At 41.6% G+C, this 25,231-nt stretch overlaps 1 protein-coding gene across 1 annotated transcript in view; it reads right to left on the reverse strand.

Moving 5' to 3' along the window:
• Window positions 1-4,355: 4,355 nt before the first annotated feature.
• The window catches only part of IGFN1 (immunoglobulin like and fibronectin type III domain containing 1), a 94,913-nt gene continuing 74,037 nt past the window's right edge, over window positions 4,356-25,231 (reverse strand). The window contains exons 8-11 of the mRNA XM_063452660.1: window positions 24,550-24,686; window positions 23,174-23,360; window positions 8,944-8,972; window positions 4,356-5,296 (exon numbers count right to left, since the gene is read on the reverse strand). Coding sequence (XP_063308730.1) covers window positions 8,962-8,972; window positions 23,174-23,360; window positions 24,550-24,686 — 335 coding nt within the window. The 3' untranslated portion in view covers window positions 4,356-5,296; window positions 8,944-8,961. The remainder of the gene's footprint in view (window positions 5,297-8,943; window positions 8,973-23,173; window positions 23,361-24,549; window positions 24,687-25,231) is intronic.

Here is a 25,231-nt window from a genome sequence, read left to right on the forward strand (position 1 = left end):
GGTGGAGGGGTCCTGCTCGCCGTTTGTTCAGAAGAATTGTTCTAGGTGTGTTTTCACATCTTGGTGGATTAGGGGGTCCTCTAGCAGTGATTCATTAAGTCTCCAGTTCAAGTGTTTCTGGAATGGGGTTGGTGAGGTGAGTGTGATGACGACCGGGGCATGGTCAGACCAAGTCATGGGGGTTATTGTTGCTGTAAGGAGGTCGTCCAGGTGGCGGTGCTGGAGGAACAGGTAGTCAATTCGTGAGTATGAATTGTGGGCGGGGGAGAAGAAGGTGTAGTCTTTCTCTTGGTGATGTAGGGTCCGCCAGCAGTCTGATAGCTGGCGTTCATGTAGGTTGGCTTTCATGCCTCTGAGGACATGGCTCGGGAGGGTCGAGTGGCCTGTTGAGGTGTCCAGTTTAGGTTCTAGCGGCGCATTGAAGTCTCCTCCAAGGATTAGTTTGCCGTCACTGAAGGAGTCGAGCAGTGCAAGGGTTTTCCCCAGGAAGGGTTTTTGTCCCTTGTTCGGGAGGTATAAGTTGGCGAACGTGTATCGCGTGTTATGTATAGTTCCTTTCAGGAAGAGGAATCTGGCTCCTGGGTCCGCAAGTTCCTCTTCTTTGCGGAATGGTATGTCTGCCGAGTATTGAGACCCCTTTGGTCTTGGAGTCTGGGTTGGTGGCATGGAAGCTCAGTGGGTAGTGTTTGTTTGAGAATTTGGGGTGTTTGGCTGTCTGAAAGTGCATTTCTTGGAAGAACGCAGTGGAAATGTGCAGGGATTTCAGTTCTCTCAGTGCCCTTGCTCGTTTCTGAGGGGAGTTGAGCCCCTTGGTGTTGATCGTGTAAATTCTGAGGTCCGGTTGGGGTGGCCTCTTATGCCTGCAGGAGGGGTGTGTCTGAGGGGGAGCCATGTCCACGCAGGCGGGCTCCGACGGGGGTGCGGTGTGCGTTTAGTGCGTGTGCTGTGTATTATGAGGGTTTTAATGCCGACTGTCTGGTGCGGTTTGTTTCTCCCTTACTGTGGTCGGTAGAGGGGTTAGAGGTGGTGGTTGGGGTGTCAGGTACACGTGGGTTTGTCGGAGTTTCGTGTAGTTTGACCTAGGTATGCCTTTTTGTCTGTTTCGCTCTGTGGCTGTGGGAGCTGCGGTTAAGTTGATTGTGAGCGTAAGAGGGGGTGTACGAGGTGTGTGTGGGAGGTTTAGAATGGGTTTGGGATGGTCTGGAGCTTGGTTGTCCTATGTGTATTGTCTCCCGTTGTCTGTGTTCCCCTTCTGCGTCAAGAGAAGGGTCAGTAGAGACGGTAAAAAGGGGTGGACTGCCTCTAGGGCGGGGGCTCACGTAGGAGTTGCGAGTCCAGTGAGCTCGCCCTGTGGGAGGGCAGTAACCCGTGGGGGTGTGGGTGGCGAGTCTCTGCACTCTGGCAAAGTCAGTGGGTTGTCGATTCGAGCAAGTGTTGGAAGTGTCCGAGCCCTGCCGTCAGGGTGCGTACAGATAGTATAGAGGCCTTAAGTAGCCAGTAAGAAGACTAGTTATGCAACAACGGTTGCATGCAACCTTAACAATGGACAATGAGAACCCTTTATCCAGGCAATGTCGTTAGAAACATTTAGCGATAGAGGTCCACGTTGACCTTAACATTTGGCAGTTAGTAATCATTTAACCAGGCATTGTAGTTTGAACGTTTAGTTGTGCAAGCCCGGTTCAGCCTGAGTCTGTAGCATTCGGTTACCATGTATCTAGGCTTTGTCAGTATAAACAGTGAGTGGTAGGTATCCGTTAGCAGTTAGCAATTAGTGACCATTTATCTAGGCATCGGCAGTGTAGACATTTGGTCGTGCAGGCCTGTGTCTGCTTTAACGTTTGGCAATCAGTTATCGTTTGTCTAGGCTTCGCCGATAGAAGCCGTTAGCGCTAAAGATCCATGGTAACCGTAACATATAATGGTTAGTAACCTTTTAGCTAGACATGTCAATTTAAACTTTCGGTTATGCAAACCGTGACATCTTGAGCCATGTACAATCAGGTACCTGTTATCTAGGCATTGACAGTTTAAACATGGTGGTAATGATCCGTATTAACCTTAACATTTAGTAAGCAGTAACCTTTTATCTAGAGTGTGGCCCTACAAGCCTTTCGTGACAAAAAAGCAAACGGGAAGTGCCACCGGTATCTTATCTGGTGGTCCTGGAGCAGTGTGGTGATCGGGCGAAGGGCCCTGCGAGTTTGTAGGGTGAGGTGGGAGAGGTCGTTGTACAACTCCACCGTTTGGCCCTTATACCGCCAAGATCGTTCCGTCCTTGCTTCTTTCATGATATCTTCTTTTAGTTGAGTGTCTTGTATGTAGCAAATGACATCTCGCGGTGGGGCAGATGGGGATGGCTTTGGGCGGAGGGCACGGTGCACCCTATCAATATATAAACGTGCTTCTGGGGGTCTGTGCAGTATTAGGTTAAACAGCGGGATCAATGTCTCCCTTAGGTTTTCTGGGCCTATGGGTTCGCGGAGTCCTCTTATTCTGATATTGTTCCTACGGCTCCTGTTATCCAGATCTTCTACATGGAGCCGCAGGTACCTGCATTGTGGGGCCAGCATTTTCCAGCGCTGTCACTCTTCCCTCCAAATCTTGCAAGGATGTGCGCAGGGAGGCAATCTCTGTTCTAAGGGTGGTTTTAACCTCCTGCACTATGGATTGGAGGTCCTCTTTTTTGGGCAGGGAGGTGAACAGAGCATACCAGTCTGGCGTGGGAGTCCCCTGATCTCGGGAGCCGGCGGCAGTGAGTAGGCTGTCCTCAGAGACAGTGGAGCCTGGTGAGGAGGGCGCCATGTTTGATGCCTCGTGGTGTGGGGCGAGGATCCCCGGCGTGTGCAGGTAGCTACAGATGCAGGAGGACGGACCCTCACCTTGCGTCCTCGGTGTGGTAGGGGTCATTGTGCCTTGCTTTGTGCGGCCCATTAGGTCTCTGTGTGTGCTAGTGTGAGCGACTGGTGACGGCAGGGCTCGGAGCGCAGGGATTATGCCGCCATTCTTGTTCGCCGCCAAGCCACGCCCCGTCATCAATGATTTTGATGGGATGCCTGTCAGTTAACATCCTGTCATATGTTGACTCCTCCGAGGAATTTGTTCTGCTCATCCACCCGTACCACGATACCCTGTCTTGTGGGACGTCTCTATTGTCTTGAATTGTTTTTCTTTTTAATCTTGGCTGGATAATGCTTTGCTACCTCTTAAACTGCTGTCAGCCAAATTGGTCATGGTTTTGTGTTTAATCTCTTGCAAGAGGGATTCTGACGTACGAGCTCTTGATGTGGTTGCTTATTCCTTTACTCCAGAAGGTGTCCTCTTTGACATTTTTTTGGAGGACAAAAACCTCCTCTAAAACTGTTTTATACCCAGCTTTCCCTGATAGATCTCTCCTTTGCATTATGTCATGCTAATGGGAGTATTAATTACTTGTTTTGTATAAAAGGGGCCATTATACTCCGTGGTTAAAAACTATCCCCAAAGGGATACAAATAAGAAATTGTACCGACATAGAAATGTTTAAAGAAGAAGCACAACAGGGCTGATTGATAGTGTTAGAGTTTTTATTGTTTAGATTAGGCTGTTTTATTATTTTTATCTTCATCACTTTTGACCGGGTTAATTTGATCCTGAAAATCATCACTTGATCCTGAGACCGGTTGATTTTATATGCCTGTTTGCCATTACAACACTGTAAGTGTGCCTTATCATTAAAGTGTAATTTGTTACCAAGATACTCTGCACTATTTTGCTTTCTTATTCCCTTCTATGTATCCTATGATGGTCCACCAACCTTGAGATTTACATCGCTTTATAAGATATGCCTACAATCAATTTTGGTTTGTGAGTGTGAATTACTATCTATACTTCCACTCTTTCTTATAAGTCAACAGTATTATGCTATGTCTGTTATTATTGTATTGTAGATTCATTTTTTCCTATATCCTTTTGCGAGTAGAGTATTAAGATTGTTTTAGGCACCTTGACATTTGTGGCAGCACTTTTGAACTTGCACAGAATACACTTAATAGTGTGTTTTGGCACAGTGCACTTTAGTACTTTGTTAAAATTTTATATTACACCATTGTATGTACAGTTTGATTGTTTATATATTTGCACTTCAAAATAACCACTAAGGTCTTAAAGACACAGCACATTTTATTGTTTGGCTTATCTTAATCAGTATTTGTTTACAATCAAATATAAGCAAAAATGTAAAAGTACAATTTGGAGCATCTTATGTTGTGCACAAATCCTACAGCCAAGAGAACAATAAAATAATTCTGAATGTTTAAAGTTTGCTATGGAATATATTTTGTTATGTGAAATAAAAAGATATCAACTCACAAATATTATTTGTTTAGTGCCAATCGTACTCTTTATTAGACAGCATATTGAAATACATGAGTTGTTTATATCGTGTTTTGTGACTATGACCAGATGGAAGTAGATTACTATGTAACACTACTGGTGCATCTGATCATCCCAATTTCTGACATAAACAAGAAACTACAAGTGATAGAAATTATGAGTGCTGCGTGGGTTAAATTAACACAAGATATTGTTTAATAAATATATAATTAGTTTTTTTGTTTTCTTTGCTGACATGAATTGTCATTTGAGAATCGGACAAATTTTTGCACTCAGCATTATTATACTGTATATTTAAAGTGTGTACTAATACAAACACGCTGAGATGATTTTAAATGCTTACCCAGGTGTTCTGATCAAACTATATCTTTATGTGTGGCCCTTAGATTGACATCCAGCCACCCACACGCACTTTCTCCCCATAACATGTTCTTCCCTTTCCATACCTCTTCTGCCCTCTTGTAATTTTACCTCTCTTTCCTATTAGTTTTTTTTCCCAACTGCCATACCTTCACCCCCCTCCAAAAAAAAGAAGTACCCATGCAACAGAGATCTGTACCCATAGGGCACACATTTCTGCTTTCTTGTACTTCTTGACCTCCAGTGAAGAAATGATTTGAGTAGTTGTGCTTCCCTTATACATTCTGACCTTTTGAGTCCATAGAGGAATTCCGTCCTTATGCCAGACACATAGAGCTTTTGATGATGGACTTTATGACAATGTTCACTGTGCATATGGAGGTGACAGTACATTAACAATGGCATTTATGTTCAGCTGTCATTAGAAATTTTTGACACAACAAGCAAGCCTCCAATTATAGATTACCACAAGACACTGAGATGGTTGTTAAATGAATACTTATTTAACTGAATATATTTCTTTATTTCAAGGTATCAGGAAATGCAAACAATGATCTTCATTCTGAAATAAAAATTGAAATATGTCTTATTATTATGTTCCAAATTAGTTTATTACATCTGAATTGACTTCATCAGTGTTAAGATATGTCTCATTATTATTGCATAACCGCTGAGTACAAAGGGATTTATTCACTAAATAATGATTTTAAAAATTTGGGGCAAAATAGTTGATTTAAAAACATTTCTTCAACTAAACTTATCACAGCATGGTCATTTTAGCCTACATTTTGCAACTCAAATTTCAATTCAGTGCAGTTCTGTGCGCAGTGGCGTACACACAACCCATGGGGCCCCGGTGCGAAAACTGATCCGTGGGCCCCCCCCCCGCGCTTACTCTGCGCGGGCTGGGGCCGCAACACATGCGGCGGGCACCTGGTCGCAGGGCTGCGACCCGTGCGACCGCGGTATGTACGCCAGTGCATGCATAAACACATACACTTAAAGGACCACTACAGACACCCAGATCAAATCAGGTCAATGAAGTGGTCTGGGTGCCAGGTCTCTCTAGTTTTAACCCTGCAGCTGAAAACATAGCAGTTTCAGAGAAACTGCTATGTTTCACTGAGGGTTAATCCAGCCTCTAGTGGCTGTCTCATTGACAGCCGCTAGAGGATTTTCTGCGATTCTCACTGTGAAAATCACAGTGAGAAGACGCTGAACGTCCATAGGAAAGCATTGAGTAATGCTTTCCTATGGGCGGTTTGAATGCGCACGTGGCTCTTGCCACGCATGTGCATTCGGAGCTGAGAGGCGGATCGGGACGGAGAGATCCCCAGCGCCAAGGGAGTCCGGCGCTGGAGAAAGGTAAGTGCTTTAGACACACACACACTCTCATGAACAGACGCACACATTTACTGACAGACACACACTCAGTGACAGACGCACACACATACTAACACACACTCTACACACACACTAACACACTCACTAACACACTCACTAACACACACGCACGAACACCAACACACTCACTAACACCAACACACTCACTAACACCAACACACTCACTAACACCAACACACTCACTAACACTAACACACTCACTAACACTAACACACTCACTAACACACTCACTAACACTAACACTAACACTAACACACACATGAACACCAACACACTCACTAACACTAACACACTAACACTAACACACTCACTCACACTAACACACTCACTCACACTAACACACTCACTAACACACTCACACTAATACACTCACTAACACACACACACACTAACACACTCACTAACACACTAACTAACACTAACGCACTCACTAACACACACTCACTAACACTCACTGACACACTCACTCTAACACACTCACTCTAACACACTCACTCTAACACACTCACTCTAACACACTCACTCTAACACACTCACTCTAACACACTCACTCACTCTAACACTCACTAACACACTCACTAACACACTCACTAACACACTCACCCACACTCACTAACACCAACACACTCACTAACACCAACACACTCACTAACACCAACACACTCACTAACACTAACCCACTAACACACTCACTAACACACTCACTAACACACTCACTAACACACTCACCCACACTCACTAACACCAACACACTCACTAACACCAACACACTCACTAACACCAACACACTCACTAACACCAACACACTCACTAACACTAACCCACTAACACACTCACTAACACACACACTAATACACTCACTAACACACACACACACACACACTCACTAACACTAACGCACTCGCTAACACACACACACTAACACTCACTAACACACTCACTAACACTAACGCACTCACTAACACTAACACATTCACTCTAACACACTCACTCTAACACACACACACTAACTAACACTAACACACTCACTAACACTAACACACTCACTAACACTAACACTAACACACACATGAACACCAACACACTCACTAACACCAACACACTAACACTAACACACTCACTCACACTAACACACTCACTCACACTAACACACTCACTCACACTAACACACTCACTAACACACTCACACTAATACACTCACTAACACACACACACACACACTAACACACTCACTAACACACTAACTAACACTAACGCACTCACTAACACACACTAACACACTCACTGACACACTCACTCTAACACACTCACTCTAACACACTCACTCTAACACACTCACTCTAACACACTCACTAACACACTCACTAACACACTCACCAACACACACTCACCAACACACACTCACTAACACCAACACACTCACTAACACTAACACTAACACTAACCCACTAACACACTCACTAACACACACACTAATACACTCACTAACACACACACACACACTAACACACTCACTAACACTAACGCACTCGCTAACACACACACACTAACACTCACTAACACACTCACTAACACTAACGCACTCACTAACACTAACGCACTCACTAACACTAACACACTCACTCTAACACACTCACTCTAACACTAACACACTCACTAACACTAACACACTCACTAACACACTCACTAACACACTCACTAACACACTCACACGTTTTTTTTGTTTGAAATTTAATCCCCCCAGCCTCCTTACCTGTGGGAGATCTGAGGGGATTCCCTGGGGTCCAGTGGTGCTGCTGGGCTCCTGGGGGGGGGCGGTAACCCGGCTGGCCGGTCCTGCGGGCGCGCGAGGGAGCACTGTACCCTGGGTGCTCCCTCTTCAGCTCCCTAGCGCGCCGCTACTGATACCGGAGCCGGAAGATGACGTCATCTTCCAGCTCCGGTTTCAGTGCGGTGCGCGAGGGAGCTGAAGAGGGAGCACCCAGGGGACAGTGCTCCTTCGCGCGCCCGCCAGCCAGCAGGGTGACAGCAGGGCCAGCCTCGGGGGGCCCTGAGGTGGCCAGCTCCTTGGCCCCCCAGCAGAAGAGGCTGGCCCTGTGGGTACATACCTGGGTCGCAGGGCGGCCGGGCCCCCTGGTGGGCCGGGCCCGGTCGCAGCCGCGACCCCTGCGACCCCGGTATGTACGCCACTGTGACTGTGCGGAGTATTGACAGCGGAACTGCAAAGGCACACACCAGGCACCATAACCACTATAGCATGCAGTAGTATTTGTTGTGTCGGGGTGCCCTGGCATCCACCAATGTAAGTAGTCATACAGTTGAGTTCTGCCAGTCGCATCTCCTTGCCTCTCTGCAGCCAGAAACTCTCTTCACTAAGCTAAGCCCAGAGCTTCCAGCTCTGCAGAGAGGCAGGGGACAACTCTCAGCCAATCATAGGTAAGACGTCTAGTCATTAGAAAACTGTGTAACTACTTATTATGGGGATGAGGGACATCGGAGCATTCAAGGAATCATACCTACCACAGAAAGCATGAGTGTTTATGGTGCTTGGAGCATTCCTTTAATAAAATATTGTACCCACATCAATGAATGTATTTACACACAAATCTATGAATATTTTGTAAAGCTCTTTTGCTAAGAACATTGTATCAGAACTGAAAAAGAAATGTCATACAGTGATAAAAGAGGAGCCCAATCAAAATACACAATACATAAACTACAGAATTGGGGTACTTTTAGTACTTATGGAGAAATATAAATGCATATCTTTTATTTGAAAAAAACAAACATTTATTTTATACTTACATTAGATTGACGTGAATTTTATTGTGGAGCTGAAAGAAAAATAAACACAATCCAAGGTTAGGAATGCATGAAGATTCTATGGGAAAATGAAAAATGACAAGTCTTGCAAACAAGTACAAACGTATTCCTTTTACAGGTTGATTTATATTTTAAGAGGCTATAAGCAGACATATTTAACACATTCCATTTGCAATTAATCTAATTTTAAATACTTTAAACAATGCAATAAACATGAATATGTATATTTTAAAATTAATTATTTGCATAATTCTTTCTTATGTTTAGTATAGAAAAGTCACACATTTGATGTAACAACTTTAAATGACCAATAAAAAGAAAAGGAGGGTTCAAATGAGTCAATAATTTAACTTTAGGGCAGCAAGAAATATTCCCAGACACTCAAAGTGTGAAAGCCGCAGGCAGATTTATTGAAACAAAACAGACAGCAACGTTTCGACCCACCAAGAGGTCTTTTTCAATCCTGTGATCAATTTTGCAATAATTTAACTTTAGACTTATGGATATATAAAAGTCAAGTGTGCAAAAGGCTGTGAAGGTCCAGTCACACTTGACTATTTAGTTGGTTAGAGCGGTCACAATATTCTGTAGAAAACAAGAACAGTAAAACCTCAAGCTTCTCATATTTAGTATAAGTCTAGGAGTGCACAGGAGGAGGTTGGGGGTGGGAGTGAATGAGGATATCTGGAATTGACATTTTTTTTTTTTAAGGTTTTAGCACCTAATTGTAAAAAGGCTGGAAGATCCCCTGTGGAGAGAAGCCAGTTGGTCCAAATGTCAGGGTAAGTGTGAGTGTGTCGATTAACACTAAGTTTAAGTTCCTCCATGGAGTGGAGCTACTCCACACGTTGGAGCCACAGGATAAAAGGAGGTGGGATGTTTTGCTTCAAGTACAGCGGTATCAGAGCTTGGCCACATTAAGGATTCTAATTCTCAAAGACTATTTTACAAGCTGAGGTGCAGGCTTTGGTGTGGTGCAGTAGGAATGTATCAGGTTAGAAGAGGGGGTGTCGGAGAACGTCTTTATTATCGAATGAATTTTTTCCAAATATAGGTGTGTTACGGTTGCCTCCAGGCTGGCTGGAAGTTGGACCGTAGAAAAGGATGCTCCTAGCGCTCACCAAAGGACCATCAGCACCGTAGACACCATAACTACTGCGTAGACACCATTAGTACTGCAGATTCCACGAACCACCGCTGCTGGGCTGGTATCTCGCTGTCTGCTATCCACCCTGGACCTACGACCAGGCTCCAGGGTCCAGTGGGTGATCTCTCTTCCTTCTGCAGAGCAAAGCAGGATCAGGAACAAGAGCTCTTACAAGAGCGCAGTAGCTAAGGGAGTATGAAGAGCATAGCAATCCCTGTAGTGATTGTAGCTGTCCCCTACAAACATGAGTCAAGGCTGCAAGTAAGAGGGTCAAGTCATTCTGTTTATTGGCATCAAAAGAACCTTCTTTTATGCAGGATCCCCTTAGATAGGACCACCCACAGGGCGTTACAAAAGAACCAATCACATACGTACATTACATAAAACACTCCTTAGTAATTACACACAAAATCCTCCCCTCTCCCTCACAGACAGTAAAAATACAGTTTTTACACCGTATTCATAACTTCTAAAATATACATCACATTCACATAAAAATTATAGATTCACAATCAATCCATTCAGGGGAACAACATATCAAAAAATGGCATGAATCAGACCAGGGGTTCAGAAGTTAGTAAAGTATCTTTTGGGGCATGGCTGGCAGCATGGCTATCTGGCCCAAACCGTTTTTACAGAGCCCTCTATCCTGGAGACAATGGGGAAAATAATCCAATTATATGCAGGGATAGAGGCAGACTCCATTAACCACATGGTTACAGTAAAACACTAAAATACAATAAAATTCATAATATTACATTTGTCACATAACATATATACATGTAACCCATCCCCAGATAGCTGGGATCTGAGCGCACACAAGTACCGAATAGCGCTCAGATCCTATGCACACAGTCCAATCACCGTGGAGTTAAAGTGTTAACAAAGTCTGTTCTCCATACGAATAGACTCCACTGGATGGCTATCTGGGGAAATGCTGTTCATACGGTTTAAACTACCAAATGAATAGGCATCCAGTTAAATGACCGACCGTAGAAGCAAGGAGGCTGACGGCTCAGCGGTGTTCGCACAAATAAGTGTCCATTTCCAGCTCCATAGTTTGGGCGCTGAACACAGCTGGCCGTTCGGGACTTTAAAATGGCTGCCGCCACGTGTGCGGCTTTGCATACTTTTATTTGCAGGAGCAACATTCTACAATGCATATTGTTACAACTTTGTTAGTTCAACTGTAATCCCCAGAGGACTGGTAACATATTTTTTTTTTTTTTAAATCTATATCTCCCTTGTATCAATTGGAGAATTGTTTGTTTAGCGATATGCCATGTAACTCATGGCCATGTTTAGCGTGTACTTATTCCATCATCCAGTGTCTATTTCAATGTTTTTCTTTGATTATATCTCATAGTATTATTTTATTTATATGCAACATATAGTGAATATATTTGTATCAACTATTTGCTGCATCGTGCTATATAGCATTGTTTAGTAATCCCTGGCACATTGGTTTTTACAGATTTTTATTTGTTTGAAAATTTCTTTTTTTTAAATGCAAACATAGAGCAATTCATTTTCTCTTGTGCCCTCCATTTTTCCGTGATATAACCCAGGAATTTGAGTTTATCCCTGAAATCCTGAGGTCTAGAATGGTCTGGATTTCACATTAACAGGAGGGAGAGATACAAAAGGTTTAAACTATTACAAAACAGAGGTTTTAGCAAGGAACATGAAAGGCATTTGGAATGTCACAGACTCCATCTTTAACCAGTTCAGTGTGTGCATAATGTACAGGAAGCAGTTACCATGATGTGACTTCCTGTTCTGTGAGCATGTGTTGGTGGTTACTTTAAAAGGACACTATATGCACCCAAACCACTTCAGTTCATCCAAGCATGGATTGAAAAAGATAAGTGGTGACACGTTGTAGGATAGTGTGAAAGAGATCAGGGGACGAGAGATATGCAGTATCTCTCAAAATAAGTACACCCATAACATTTTTGTAAATATTTTATTATATCTTTTCATGTGATAATACTGAAGAAATTACACTCAGCTACAATGTAAAGTAGTAAGTGTACAGCCTGTATAGCAGTGTAAATTTGCTGTCCCCTCAAAATACCTCAACACACAAACACACAGCCATTAATTTCTAAACCATTGGCTGGGAGATACTGTATTTGTGTGTCATCAGAAACAGGTGGTAGGAGAGTCCACAGTATTTAATAAGTTTCAGAGAGGCAGTATAATGACAGAAAAGAAGGGGACCGTTAACAGATACTTGAGGGACTCCAACCGAGACAGGATGAGGGGAGGAGGTGACTTTGGAAAAGGAGATACTGAACAAATGTTGGGTTGAGAACCACAAGTGGACAGTGTCACAGAGACCGAGGGATTGAAGAGTTTGGAAAAGGAGGACATAATCAACAGTGTCAAAAGCGGCAAAGAAGTCAAGAAGAATTAGTATGGAGTAGTGGCCTTTGGATTTATCTGCAAATAGGTCATTTGTGACTTTAGTCAGAGCAGTTTCAGTAGAGGGGGCGGAAGCCAGATCGAAGTGGGTCGAGGAGAGAGTTGGAATTGAGGAAGCAAGCTAAACGAATAAAGACAAGTCTTTCTAGAAGCTTTGAGGAAAAAGAGAGCAGGGATATGGGTCGATAGTTGGAAGGGGACAAACCTAGAAACAGATTATGTCCCAGACTAAGCCAATGCAGTAGTACTTATATTTTAAACATATTATATACCAAAGTGACTGTATGTTCACTAGAACACTTAACTTTAATTTTTCATAAATCCAGGGGCATTTAAAATTACCTAATGATCTACAAAGACAAAAAATTAGAAATACAATTTGCTTGTCAAAAAAATATATATATTTTGCACCACGAATATACCTACAAAATAAAATGAATGGTTTAAGTCAGCAAGCACCACTTTATACAAAAAAAAAAGGAATAGACTTCGAGTGCTAAGCATTAAAGGAACTTGCAAATATGTTTGTTTGTATATCTAGAATAGCAATACTTGCTAGTCTAACCTATTTTGTAACATATGGGAGATGGAAGTAGGGCCTATTAAAGAAAATAGTTGGAATATTATCAATATCACATTAAATGTTGTTTTTAAGAAGTCATTTTTATACAACATATATAAGTTAAGAACATTTGAATATACATGAGGCAGACAGTATATGCAGTAGTATAATATACATAGTAAGTGTAACAAAAATGCCTCATAGTTCATGTTAGATTCTACATAAGCTGTATCTTAGAACTATATATAGAGCTTTTATGAAATACTGTATTAAAATTGACCTGTCCAAAATTAGTTCTCCAGAGACAGTCCTTACATGAGGAGAGTGTTGACAAACCGTGTCATTTGGAGAGACATGTACTGTTCCAAAATACTGGCTGCAAGTCACCAACCTTGAAATCAATAACAGTTTTCAGTGCAATATAGGAAAAGCAAGTCAGAGGGGTCGATTGCATCCTGTTACAAATATAAGCATGCCAATAGGGCTTGCAAAAGAGCACTTAGCTGGGCTACATTAGAAAATGAAAAGCTCATAGCCAAAGAGAGCAAGAGACCTACCCCAAAACTTTTTTTTAATTACGCTTATGCCAAAAAGGTTATGAGTGAAAGTGATCAGGGTGTTCCAGTAGACGTGGTCTACTTGGATTTTGCTGAGGCAATTGATAGAGTTCCACATAAATGGTTACTAGTAAAACTAAAACCAGCTGGTTTACACAAAAAAGGTTATGTTTTTTGAGTGCCCACAAATTTTAAGCGGAATGTCTCAGGGTTCTATCCTGTGTCCACTTCCCTTTAATCCAGTGGCGGAACTACCGTGGTCGCAGGGGCCACAGCTGCGACTGGGCCCATCACTTCAGGAGGTCCGGCCGCCCTACAGACCCCTGTGACCACCAGCTGAGTAATGCGGCTCCGGCCCTCGCGGATTAACTGTCAGGGCCGCATTGAAGGAGCCCATCGAGTGGCCCATGCTGTTAGGGCCACCTGATGCTATGTAATTCCAGTTGATGTCAGAGGTTGGGAGGAAGTGACTGCCCCGGGAACTCTGACTCCCATCTACCTGAGCAACTACTGGACCCCAGGGAAAGTATGTGTGTCTGTATGTGAGTGTATGTCTGTCTGTGTGTCTGTATGTGTGTGTATGTCTGTCTGTCTGTATGTCTGTGTGTGTCTGTATGTGAGTGTGTGTATGTCTGGCTGTGTGTCTGTATGTGTGTGAATGTCTGTCTGTATGTCTGTCTGTGTGTGTCTATATGTGAGTGTGTGTATGTCTGTTTGTGTGTCTGTATGTCTGTGTGTGTCTGTATGTGTGTGTATGTCTGTCTGTGTGTCAATATGTATGTATGTCTGTGTGTCTGTATGTGTGTATGTCTGTCTGTGTGTATGTGTGTGTATGTATGACTGTGTGTGTTTGTATGTCTGTCTGTGTGTATGTCTGTATGTATGTGTGTGTGTGTGTCTGTCTGTGTCTGTATGTATGTGTCTCTGTGTGTGTGTTTGTGTGTGTATGCCTGTATGTGTGTGTGTGTATACATGTGTGTCTACATGTGTATCTGTTTGTATGTGTGGGGGGAGGGAGTAACGTATGGGAGAGGGACGATAGATGTATGGGAGGAGGGTGGCGGGGGGTGGGGTGACTTGCAGGGGGGGCCCCCAGGGCAATTTTTGCACCGGTGTACTGTGGTTTCTAGTTATGCCCGTGTTTTAATCTATTTATAAATGATCTTGAAGTGGATATTGAATGTCTTTTGCAAAAAAGTAATGATGGTCCAGGCACTCAAGTTCAATCCAGTGGGGGGATTTATTGGAGCAAAGTAGAAATGTTTCTACTTGAAGCAAATTGGAAGCATAATTTACTAATTTGGCCTTAAATTTGACATTCCCTTTGAATTCCAAACAATTCTCATTTTAGTAAATAGCACTTAATATGATAAAGTGATGAGGATCCTTAAGAAAATCAGACCTTTTAAGCCAGATTGCCTATATTACTTACTTGCCTTTCTAGATTTTAATGATTTTAATGAAGTGTTATTAAAGTAACTCTTTATTCTGTTTTAAAAAGCTAGTCTTGCTATTTTATGTTTGCATGTGGCAAACCTTTTTGCTAACTTCTTTAAAATCCATGATAGCACTCTCACATTTGTAATTTTGTATTTCAATATTAAATCATCTGTGAACATACTGAAATACATATGGAAAAATAATCAGGTGTAACCTAAAAATGCTTAAGTCAAAATATAACTCAATCGCTGAACCAGTGAAATGTTAGCACTAGCAGGAGAGGAAAACAAGGTCAGGACGTAAATCAATATAGATATGTCTTGCTGACCACAGTTAAATGAAATCTATCCCCATACATGAAAAAGATGCACAGGCTTTAAAACTGATGACTAGGCAGGCGTGACATATTATTTTGCCATTAGTGGAATACATTAAGACAAGCATTCCTTTTTTAAGAGTACAATTCAGGTATTCAATACGTAAAACTAAGATCAACACAAATTAAAGTTGTGTGCACGTGAGCTGATATTAACTGTGCGTATTTGATTTAATAAGACAAATGAGTTTTTGTAAATCTATAATAATATTCTTTATTACTATCTATAATTAATATGTATTATATTAATGGTTGTCTATTAGCACTAGCAGGTGAATGAGGAACGTGTCTTAGTGACTCTAGTTCTAGTAGGAAGAAAAAATGAAAAGAGGGAGGCAAACTGGATGAAAGGTTTGCTGTTTACCTAGAAATTATATCAGCTCCACAGTGCTCTTAGTTTCCGATCAATATTGAATAGGGATTAGAATAAACCCAGCCATGACTGTCATGTTGTAACTCATTGAGTGACGCAAAGAAGAAAGATTGTTTTTGTCGGAAAATACAGAATCTGGATTCAAAGAATCCTCCATTAGATGCCTATTCCTTTAAGATACAAATAATGGCCAGGAGTTCTCTGTTGTGGAAATTCTGCCCCTGATATTGATTTTTTTTTTCTTTTTAAATAACAACGTGTGGATGTGAATTAAATTGACCTTGGAGGCAAAACTTGTTAAAGTGGCACTGTCACCCCCCACCGCCCGCAAAATGAGTATTTTGTAAAGATATGAAACAATCATATTGACTGTGTTGGCTTTTCCACTGAAATTCCAACCCATTCAAAAGATATGCAGAGACAAAGTGTTTCCTACTTTGTCTCAGTATTTCTCCTATGCCTGACACGGCAAAACATTTATGAAGAGCTATCCCTGTCAACACATGTAATTGCACCCAGTCATCACGGCTTGAGAGTGGTAGCTCTTCTATGGAGGATTCCATGAGCTCCATAAATGCTGTACTCTTCTGCATGCACAAGAGTACAGCAGTGACGGCTTCTAGCAACAGAAGTGCCAGGAACAGAATAGGAATGGCAGGAAGACAATGGCAGTGCCTGCAAGGGACTGATTCAGGTAAGTAAAACTCACCTTTGCCTGTCCCGTAGCCATCGGATGCCCAGTAACGATAATTTGCAAAGACCCACGATGGTGACGATTCGCTTTAAGTGACAGCATTAGAGTTGAGCAGACACCTGGATGTTCGGGTCCGGCGGGTTCGGCCAAACTTTGAAAAAAAGTCCGGGTTCAGGCTCAAACTTGACCACGAACTTGACCCCGAACCCAAACCCGAAGTCAATGGGGACCCAAACTTTTGGCCACAAAAATGCCTCTAAAAAACTCCTGGAAAGAGCTAGAGAGCTGCAAAAGCAAGTAAAATGGGGGTAAGAGTAGGACAAGTACCCTGCAAACAAATGTGGATAGGGAAATCACTTAAAATAAAAATTTAAAATACAGCTGAGCCATAAAATAGCACTAGATGGAATCTTTGATTTTAGCTTTGGAAGAACAATCAAAATCTAAAGCATGGCTGTCAGGAGGATCACCAGAATTATCGATTTGAGAGAGGGTTGGAGTGCAGGGTATTCTCTTTCATTGTTCAAACTGAGCTCAACTCCTGATGCATGGAGAAAAGGCCATCACAAGCCTCTGCTATTGTGTACATAGTTTATACTAAGTGACCCATAGGTTGAGGAGGCGGTGACCGTGGCGGTGTAGGTGGAAGCAGCGATGGAGGAGGAGGATGAGGTAGCCAACACTGTTTTTATATATATATATATATATATATATATATATATTTTTTTTTTTTTTTTAAATTGGGGTAGCCCCAAAATATTGGGACATATAAAAAAAAGAAACATTTGCGGCCTGCGGTGCATTTCTTGCAGTTCTGATGCATGGAGAAATGCTCAACTCCTGATGCATGGAGAAAAGGCCTTCACAAGCCTCTGCTATTGTGTACATAGTTTATACTAAGTGACCATAGGTTGATGAGGCGGTGACCGTGGCGGTGTAGGTCGAAGCGGCGGTGGAGGATGAGGATGAGGTAGCCAATACTGTTTTTTATGTTTTTTTTTTGTTGTTTTTTTAATTGCAATAGCCCACAAAATATTGGGACATACAAAAAAAGAAACATTTGCGGCCTGCGGTGCATTTCTTGCAGTCCTGATGCATGGAGACATGCTCAACTCCTGATGCATGGAGAAAAGGCCTTCACAAGCCTCTGCTAATGTGTACCTAGTTTATACTAAGTGACCCATAGGTTGAAGAGGCGGTGACCGTGTCTGTGGAGGAGGAGGATGAGGTAGCCAACACTGTTTCTTATGTTTGTTTGTTTTTTTAATTGTGGTAGCCCACAAAATATTGGGACATACAAAAAAAGAAACATTTGCGGCCTGCGGTGCATTTCTTGCAGTCCTGATGCATGGAGAAATGCTCAACTCCTGATGCATGGAGAAAAGGCCTTTACAAGCCTCTGCTAATGTGTACCTAATTTATACTAAGTGACCCATAGGTTGAGGAGGCGGTTACCGTGGCGGTGTAGGTGGAAGCAGCGGTGGAGAAGGAGGATGAGGTAGCCAACACTGTTTTTTATAAATATATATATATATTTTTTTTTTATTGGGGTAGCCCCCAAAATATTGGGACATATAAAAAAAGACAACTCTGTTCCGCAGAGTAGCTGTTGACATTATAGTTGCGCAGGACTCTGGAGAACCTCGGGCCAATCGCACATCCCCGTGGCGGCAACTTTGCATGCGGATGTCATCCATATCAACTTTCGATGCCAGTTTTTGCGCCTACCATGGTGACCAAGGGGAACGGGGAATCAGGGTTCCATTTCATACAGGAAGGCAGCAGGCACGCAAATTACCCACTCCCGACGCGGGAAGGTAGTGACGACAAATAACAATACAGGACTCTTTAGAGGCCCTGTAATTGTAAAGAGTCCACTTGAAATCCTTTAACTCTGATCAATTGGAGGGAAGTTTGGTGCAGAGCCACTGACCCGTGCGTGCTGCAGCTGAAACTCCACTATCGCCTGCTGCTGCTCGCATAGTCTAATGAGACAGTGAGCGGGAAGGCCGAAGTTACACTGCAGCGCAGACAGGCGAGCAGCAGCAGGGTGACAACGCCAAAAGCACGCACAGCCGCTACAGTGAATGTCACATCCTGTTCCAAGTTGCGGATCAGTCTGGTGATGGCTTCTGGTATCCAGTACTCTTTTTACTGAAGCTGCATCAGGGTCCTGGTATATGGCCGCACAAACACTGGTGCTCAACACCAGGAGACGTGCGGTTACCCTGCACCAGACCCTGCTAATCCATTCCACACTGTGACTCCTAACTTCAACATCAGACATACTGGGTCCCGGTCGTCCGACCGCCGCCCAGACAGTGTCTGGGTCCTGGTCACCGGACTGCCCACCTGACTGTGAAACTACGAATGGATCGTTAAATCTGGTACGAACCCGAACTTTGCAGTTCGGGTTCGCTCACCTCTATTATGGATCCTTTGATCGCTAAATGTATTACTTGGATAACTGGTAATTCTCGAGCTAATACATGCCGACGAGCGCTAGGGGACGGCCGCTCCGCTTTTGCACCCTGCTCTCTCTTATGCTGTGCTGGTGCCTCTGTGCGACCAGCGCCTCTTCCTCCAAACTGCACAGGTCACTTGCATGACCTTGATTCCATGTGGGGTCTAGGACCTCAGCATCCTCTACGTCATCTTCCACCCACTCCTCAACCCTGCCCTCCTTGCCGGTATGCACACTGCAAAAAGCCACAGCAGTTGGCACATGTGTTTTTCCAGCATGTACAGTCTGCAAAGGGCATATGGAAATTGTTTTAGAATTGTATCCAGGCAACAGTTTCCCCTGTAAACTGACCTCTCAGTTTGACTTGTGAGGGTATTGCCCCAGAATTACAATATTGTTGAAGTACCTCTTATCTATTGATAACTGGTTTAAATATAGCATCTTGTTATCTGGTAGTTTCTAGGGTAGAAATATCAATCTGTTTTCTATCACTTAGATCTGTGTAACAAGTGTTGTAGGTGTGAAACAATATTACAAGTGACCTATTTGGTAAATTCGAATCAAAGTTACGCTTCGATTTGACTCTCAGATATGAAGTGAACACCGCAAATGTACTATTTAGCACCAAAAAAATAAGATTAAAAAAATTGACTTGTTAAAACTCCAATGTAAGCAGCAGATTAGCAGTAAAACAATTAGAATGTTTACAACTGCGCAGTAAGCGCACTATTTGAAGCTTCTATTTGACTCTCAGATATGAAGTGCACCGCAGGCCGCAAATGTACTATTTAGCAGATTACATAGTTACATAGCTGAAAAGAGACTTGCGTCCATCAAGTTCATCACATTTGTTTTTTTGCTGTTGATCCAAAAGAAGGCAAAAAAAGAAGGCAAAAAAAACAGTTTGAAGCACAAAAATTCCTTCTTGACCCCAGAATGGCAGTCAGATTTATCCTTGGATCAAGCAGTTATTACCCTACATTGAAAGATTATATCCTTGAATATTCTGTTTTTGCAAGTATGCATCTAGTAGCTGTTTGAACATCTGTATGGACTCTGATAAAACCACTTCTTCAGGCAGAGAATTCCACATCCTGATTGTTCTTACAGTAAAAAACCTTTCCTTTGCCTTAGACGAAATCTTCTTTCTTCCAGTCTAAACACATGTTTACAACTGCGCAGTAAGCACACTATTAGACGCTTCTATTTGACTCTCAGATATGAAGAGCAGGCCACAAAATGTACTATTTAGCAGATTAACACCCAGAAAATAAGAATGTTTACAACTGCGCTGTAAGCACACTATTAGACGCTTTGATTTGACTCTCAGATATGAAGTGCACCCCACTAAAATACTATTTAGCAGTTTAAGACCCAACATTTTTTAATTTTTAAAACTCAGATGTAACCGCAGTATTTGAAGCTTCTATTTGACTCTCAGATATGAAGTGCACCCCACCTCACTAATGTACTAGTTTGCCGAATTATTTCCTAAGCTGTCCCTATCAGCGGCAGCATCCTCTCCCTACACTAATAATGTGCGTGCGGCGCTACGCGACTCCAGCTTATATATAGAGGCTAGGTCACATGCTGCACTGGTCAATGACAGCCATGCCATTAGTAGGCATGGCTGTGATGGCTTCTAAGGGCACACAAGTCAAACGCTTGTTGATTGGCTGCCCTCCAACCTGAACATACAGTGATATGTCCGGGTCCGGGGTCCAAAAAACCTAATGTTCGGTACGAACCATGTTTTAGAACCATGATCAAAGTAAACTCTCTTAGAGAATGTTTACCGAGTTTAGTGCTCCCTTGTTTTTGTCAGGGCATTAATAGATTAGATAACGGAGGAGATTCCCAGTACAAATTTCAAATAATAATTGATTAATCCTTTGAATCTTTGAAGGGCAATGTGTAATGGTCAATCCAAGATGGCAGTCCGTTTCTGCAGATCCATTGTAAAGCCTGGATTATGTACCCTAAAAAAAATTTTTGTTTCCATCTGGATAGTTGTTTTCATCTGTATTTGTTATGTATGTTGCAAAAAAAAAGAATTTTTTTCAGAACACTTGGAGAACTGCTATACTATGTGTTCAGTGAGTAACTAAATCTTGTGAATAGATGAGAGCTACTTGGAGATGTTCCTTCAATATTTCGTTTATGAAGTCTCAGGGGAAAAAATGTCTTCATTATTTATTTATAAAATATTTTACCAGGAAAGATACATTGAGATTTCTCTCGTTTTCAAGTATGTCCTAGGTCCACAAAACATTGCATTGTTACATTAGGGTACAATAAAATACAAATACAATACAAATACAAAAACAATATTAATACACAATATATACAAAATTTACCATAGAACAGGTAGAAAATATATAACCACCCATGACATGTGCATTCTGTATTGAGGTATGTAGAGAGGGATCTTTCAAAGGACTCTAGGCTTGGGGAAGATTTTAAATTGTGCGGGAGGTTGTTCCACAATTGCGTTGCTCTGTGGGAGAAGGAGGATCGGGCCGCTTTCTTTTTGTCTTGAGGTAGACTAAATAAAGTGCTGGTACTGGATCGGAGGTTATAGTAGGTGGGAAAAGTTGAGGAGAGCATTTTGCTCAAGTAGGGTGGGAGTTTCCCAGAAAAGCTCTTAAACACAAGGCTGGAAAGTTGAAGGGTGCGTATGGATTCCAGCGACAGCGAAGCAGTGGAAGGTCTAAGACAGTATGACCATATTAGGTGACCTAATCCGTAATATTTATAATATTTGTTAATATTTGAATTAGCCGTGTAAGATTTGCAACCATAGTTTTGAGTGTGCTATTGCCTTAATCTGTATTTCATATACATTTTGGTCCTTATTTTTGAAGTACTACTCTAGGATTGGTTGACTTGAAAATGCAGAGTTAGAAACACCAAGGACATGTGAAACCTTGAACAGAATACTCTAGTAACTACCTTTACCACAACAAAAACATTGGCATGTTCTAAACTCAGACCCAAAATTGAGTGATCTATTTAGGGATCTTCCTTTGTGTCTTTCAAAAGATCAAGTCATTTGAGAGACAAACTGGTCAATGCACCACCTGTGACTAAGGAAAATACTACAAGGCTCTCCACAGTGAAGAGTATGTTCCACTGTGGACACTGTATTAATTGTAACAATGTGATACACGTGGATATGGTATGTCTTTCAAAAACTGGTTAGAAGTACTCCATATGGGATTTCATGAACTATCAGACTCTCTATGTTGTGTACATGCTGAAGTGTCCTTGCAGCGTGGAATATATTGGGGAGACAACTTGGAATTTGACAGTGCGCATAGGTGAACACAAAATGCGACATTACTGCCAAAAATAACTGTTTTAAGAAATATAACAGAAAGCAACAGAATGAATATAGCAGTATTTTCCTGATGACACAGACTCTGTGTGAAGGTGCACAGTGAGTCACCAAATGAATGCACGTTAGTTTATGATCTGACATGGTTTGGGAACTATATTTCAGTTAAGATTGTTGAAACCATTTCCCATAGCAAAGCATTGGGAGGCTACTGCGCATGCGCCATGTGCTGCGCCAATCAACATCTCCTCATAGATTTAGTGCATTCAAGGTTTACTTCCAGAGCGTGGAGATGCTGAACGTAGGTACTGCACACTGTGCAGCATCGATATAGAAAACACCTATAGTGGACGTCTAAGTGAGGTGTTATTAGGCAGTAATGTAGACACGGCTTTATCTCAGAAAGGGCAGTTTTTAAATTTAAAAGCCTGCAGGGACATTAAGCTGTAGTGTTTCTGGTGACTATAATATCCCTTTAAATACAGTAAAAAAAAATGCTATATACAGGGCACTTGAATTAGATAAATAGAAATCAGCTGCAAAATAACCTGAATGTAATACAACTGCACACAAATGCAGCCTTTAAAACTAATTGAGTGCCCATTTAAGTTAGCAAAAACATGTTCTATAGCCCAACATCTTTTAAGCAACTGGTTTGTATGTTTCTAAAATTGTATTTGCTAAAATATTTATGCTTGTGTTTTTTCCTGTGTAAATAACAAATCCTTTTTTTTTATGTTTTCCTTTAAATTATAATTGTTATATATTCTAAATTCAAGTGGGCTAGTTATACTGTCAGGTATTATATTTTTGAAAACAATAGCATGAAGTTTACCTCTAATATCAAGTCTGCAGTCTACAGCTGCTTCTCCTAGAGAATTAATGGCTTTGCAGGTGTACACACCACCATCAAAAGCCCCAGGCTTGCGGATTTCAAGTGTACAGACTCCGTGGTTAACAAGACTTCTATATTTAGGGTCTTCTCCAATTATCATTTGATTTTTCATCCACACAATTTTTGGCTGGGAAAAAAAACATGTTTTACAACATCAAGCTTGCTAGATATGCACACTTAACTTTAATGTGATAATGTATTAGAAAAAGGCATAAATGCATGTTACCTTTGGGATTTATGGTGTAAATGATAACAGAAAGTAAAAGAAGAAATTGTAAAATTAAAAATGGTACTACAAATCTAATTATACAGTGAATGTACATTCTTTGCATAGCTGACTCATCCATTTTTAAACCCATTCATGTGTTATTTTTCCATTATAGGGGCACTATATTAACAATATCCACTACAGCTCACTATAGTTCATGTCACAGAAAAGCACACTACACACCATTACAAATATAGTGCGATGCAGTCGTTATATTGCAAGGAGTCGAGACAGGGGGGGATATGATGGAAGCATTTAAATACATAAAGGAAATCAACACAGTAAAGGACCACAACAAGAGGACATAGTCTTAAATTGGGCAGACTAGATGGGGCGAATGGTCCCTATCTGCCGTCACATTCTATGAGTTCTCTTGTAGCATCCCACAGTAAAGGGTCGAACAGTTTTTTACATTTTTGATACCCCTTGAAGTGGTACTTATAATATGCTATTGCTTAAGCATACGTTTTCATTCCACTTTAGCAAGAATTGTTTTATCCAATTTTGGACATCATCAATTGGGTCGGAGTGTCAGCAGATTTTCTGTATGTGCGGTCCTCTTTAATTTTTCTATTTTGCATATTTTTTGGATATGTTGGTACAATGATTAATATTCATCAGTGGGTTAGTTGTTTTATAGGAACTATACACCTGCATTGGGATATGTAGGATCAAGATGCAGGTGGCTCTCGGGGCCCTGGTGGGGGACACCAGAGAACTAAATCGGGATGGCAGGACATTACCTAAAATAGGGACGGTCTCACTTAACCCCTTAAGGACCAAACTTCTGAAATAAAAGGGAATCATGACATGTCACACATGTCATGTGTCCTTAAGGGGTTAAAGTTTGATAGTTGGGAGCTCGAAAAATAAACTTTTAACTCCGCTTTATTGAGTATTCTAAATGTGAATTTTGCTACATGGCCCTTGAAATAGCAAGGATTGTACCAATAATGCAGAAAAAAAGAGAAACAGGGCAAAGTCGTCTCACAAATTGAAAAAGCAGCCCCCATGGATATTGTATCAATAATGCAATTCAATTTCTTACCTTAGGACTGCCACGCACACAACAGTATAGTTTAGTACTGTATCCATGGGTGGTTGTTCTATCATTAAGAGCTTGAGTAAATTTGGGGGCTTCGGTAAATTCCCGTTCTTTATATTCTGGGGGGGTGTAAGTAGATCCTGTAAATAAAATACACATAGAGTTTTTGAATTTCAATTTGTGGTTTAATGTTACAAGTAAACTCGTCTAACACAGTGAATATCTGTTTTTATTTTAACTTATTAAAATGATCAAGCATGGTGTTGTAAAGGATAGAGTTTACTATAAACTGAATATTAAATTAAATATCACTAAATAATTATTTTTTAAACCAGCAAACAAACTGTTAAACAAATAGTTAAACAAAATGAAGCAAGCTATTTGTTTTTAAAAAAAAGTATGTAAAACATGTTTAGAAACTTACTATAAACTTTAGAAGATTGCCATTTAGGGGAGTTTCTTTAGTCACTCATTTTCCTTTTACCCACCCATTTCAATTTCATACCAGTCCACTAATGACAAAATCAGGGCATCATTGTGCAGCAGCATGAGAGAGAGACCCAACACTGCATGAACACACAGATCAGACTACCTCTCTTCTCCCTCTGTCAGGAGGTTACAATAAATCTTTCAACTGCACAAATCTTTCAGGCATGCCCCATGCACTTTTCCAGCATTCCTAGGG

This window comes from Pelobates fuscus, chromosome 1, assembly GCF_036172605.1.
Source record: "Pelobates fuscus isolate aPelFus1 chromosome 1, aPelFus1.pri, whole genome shotgun sequence".
Classification (NCBI taxonomy): domain Eukaryota; kingdom Metazoa; phylum Chordata; class Amphibia; order Anura; family Pelobatidae; genus Pelobates; species Pelobates fuscus.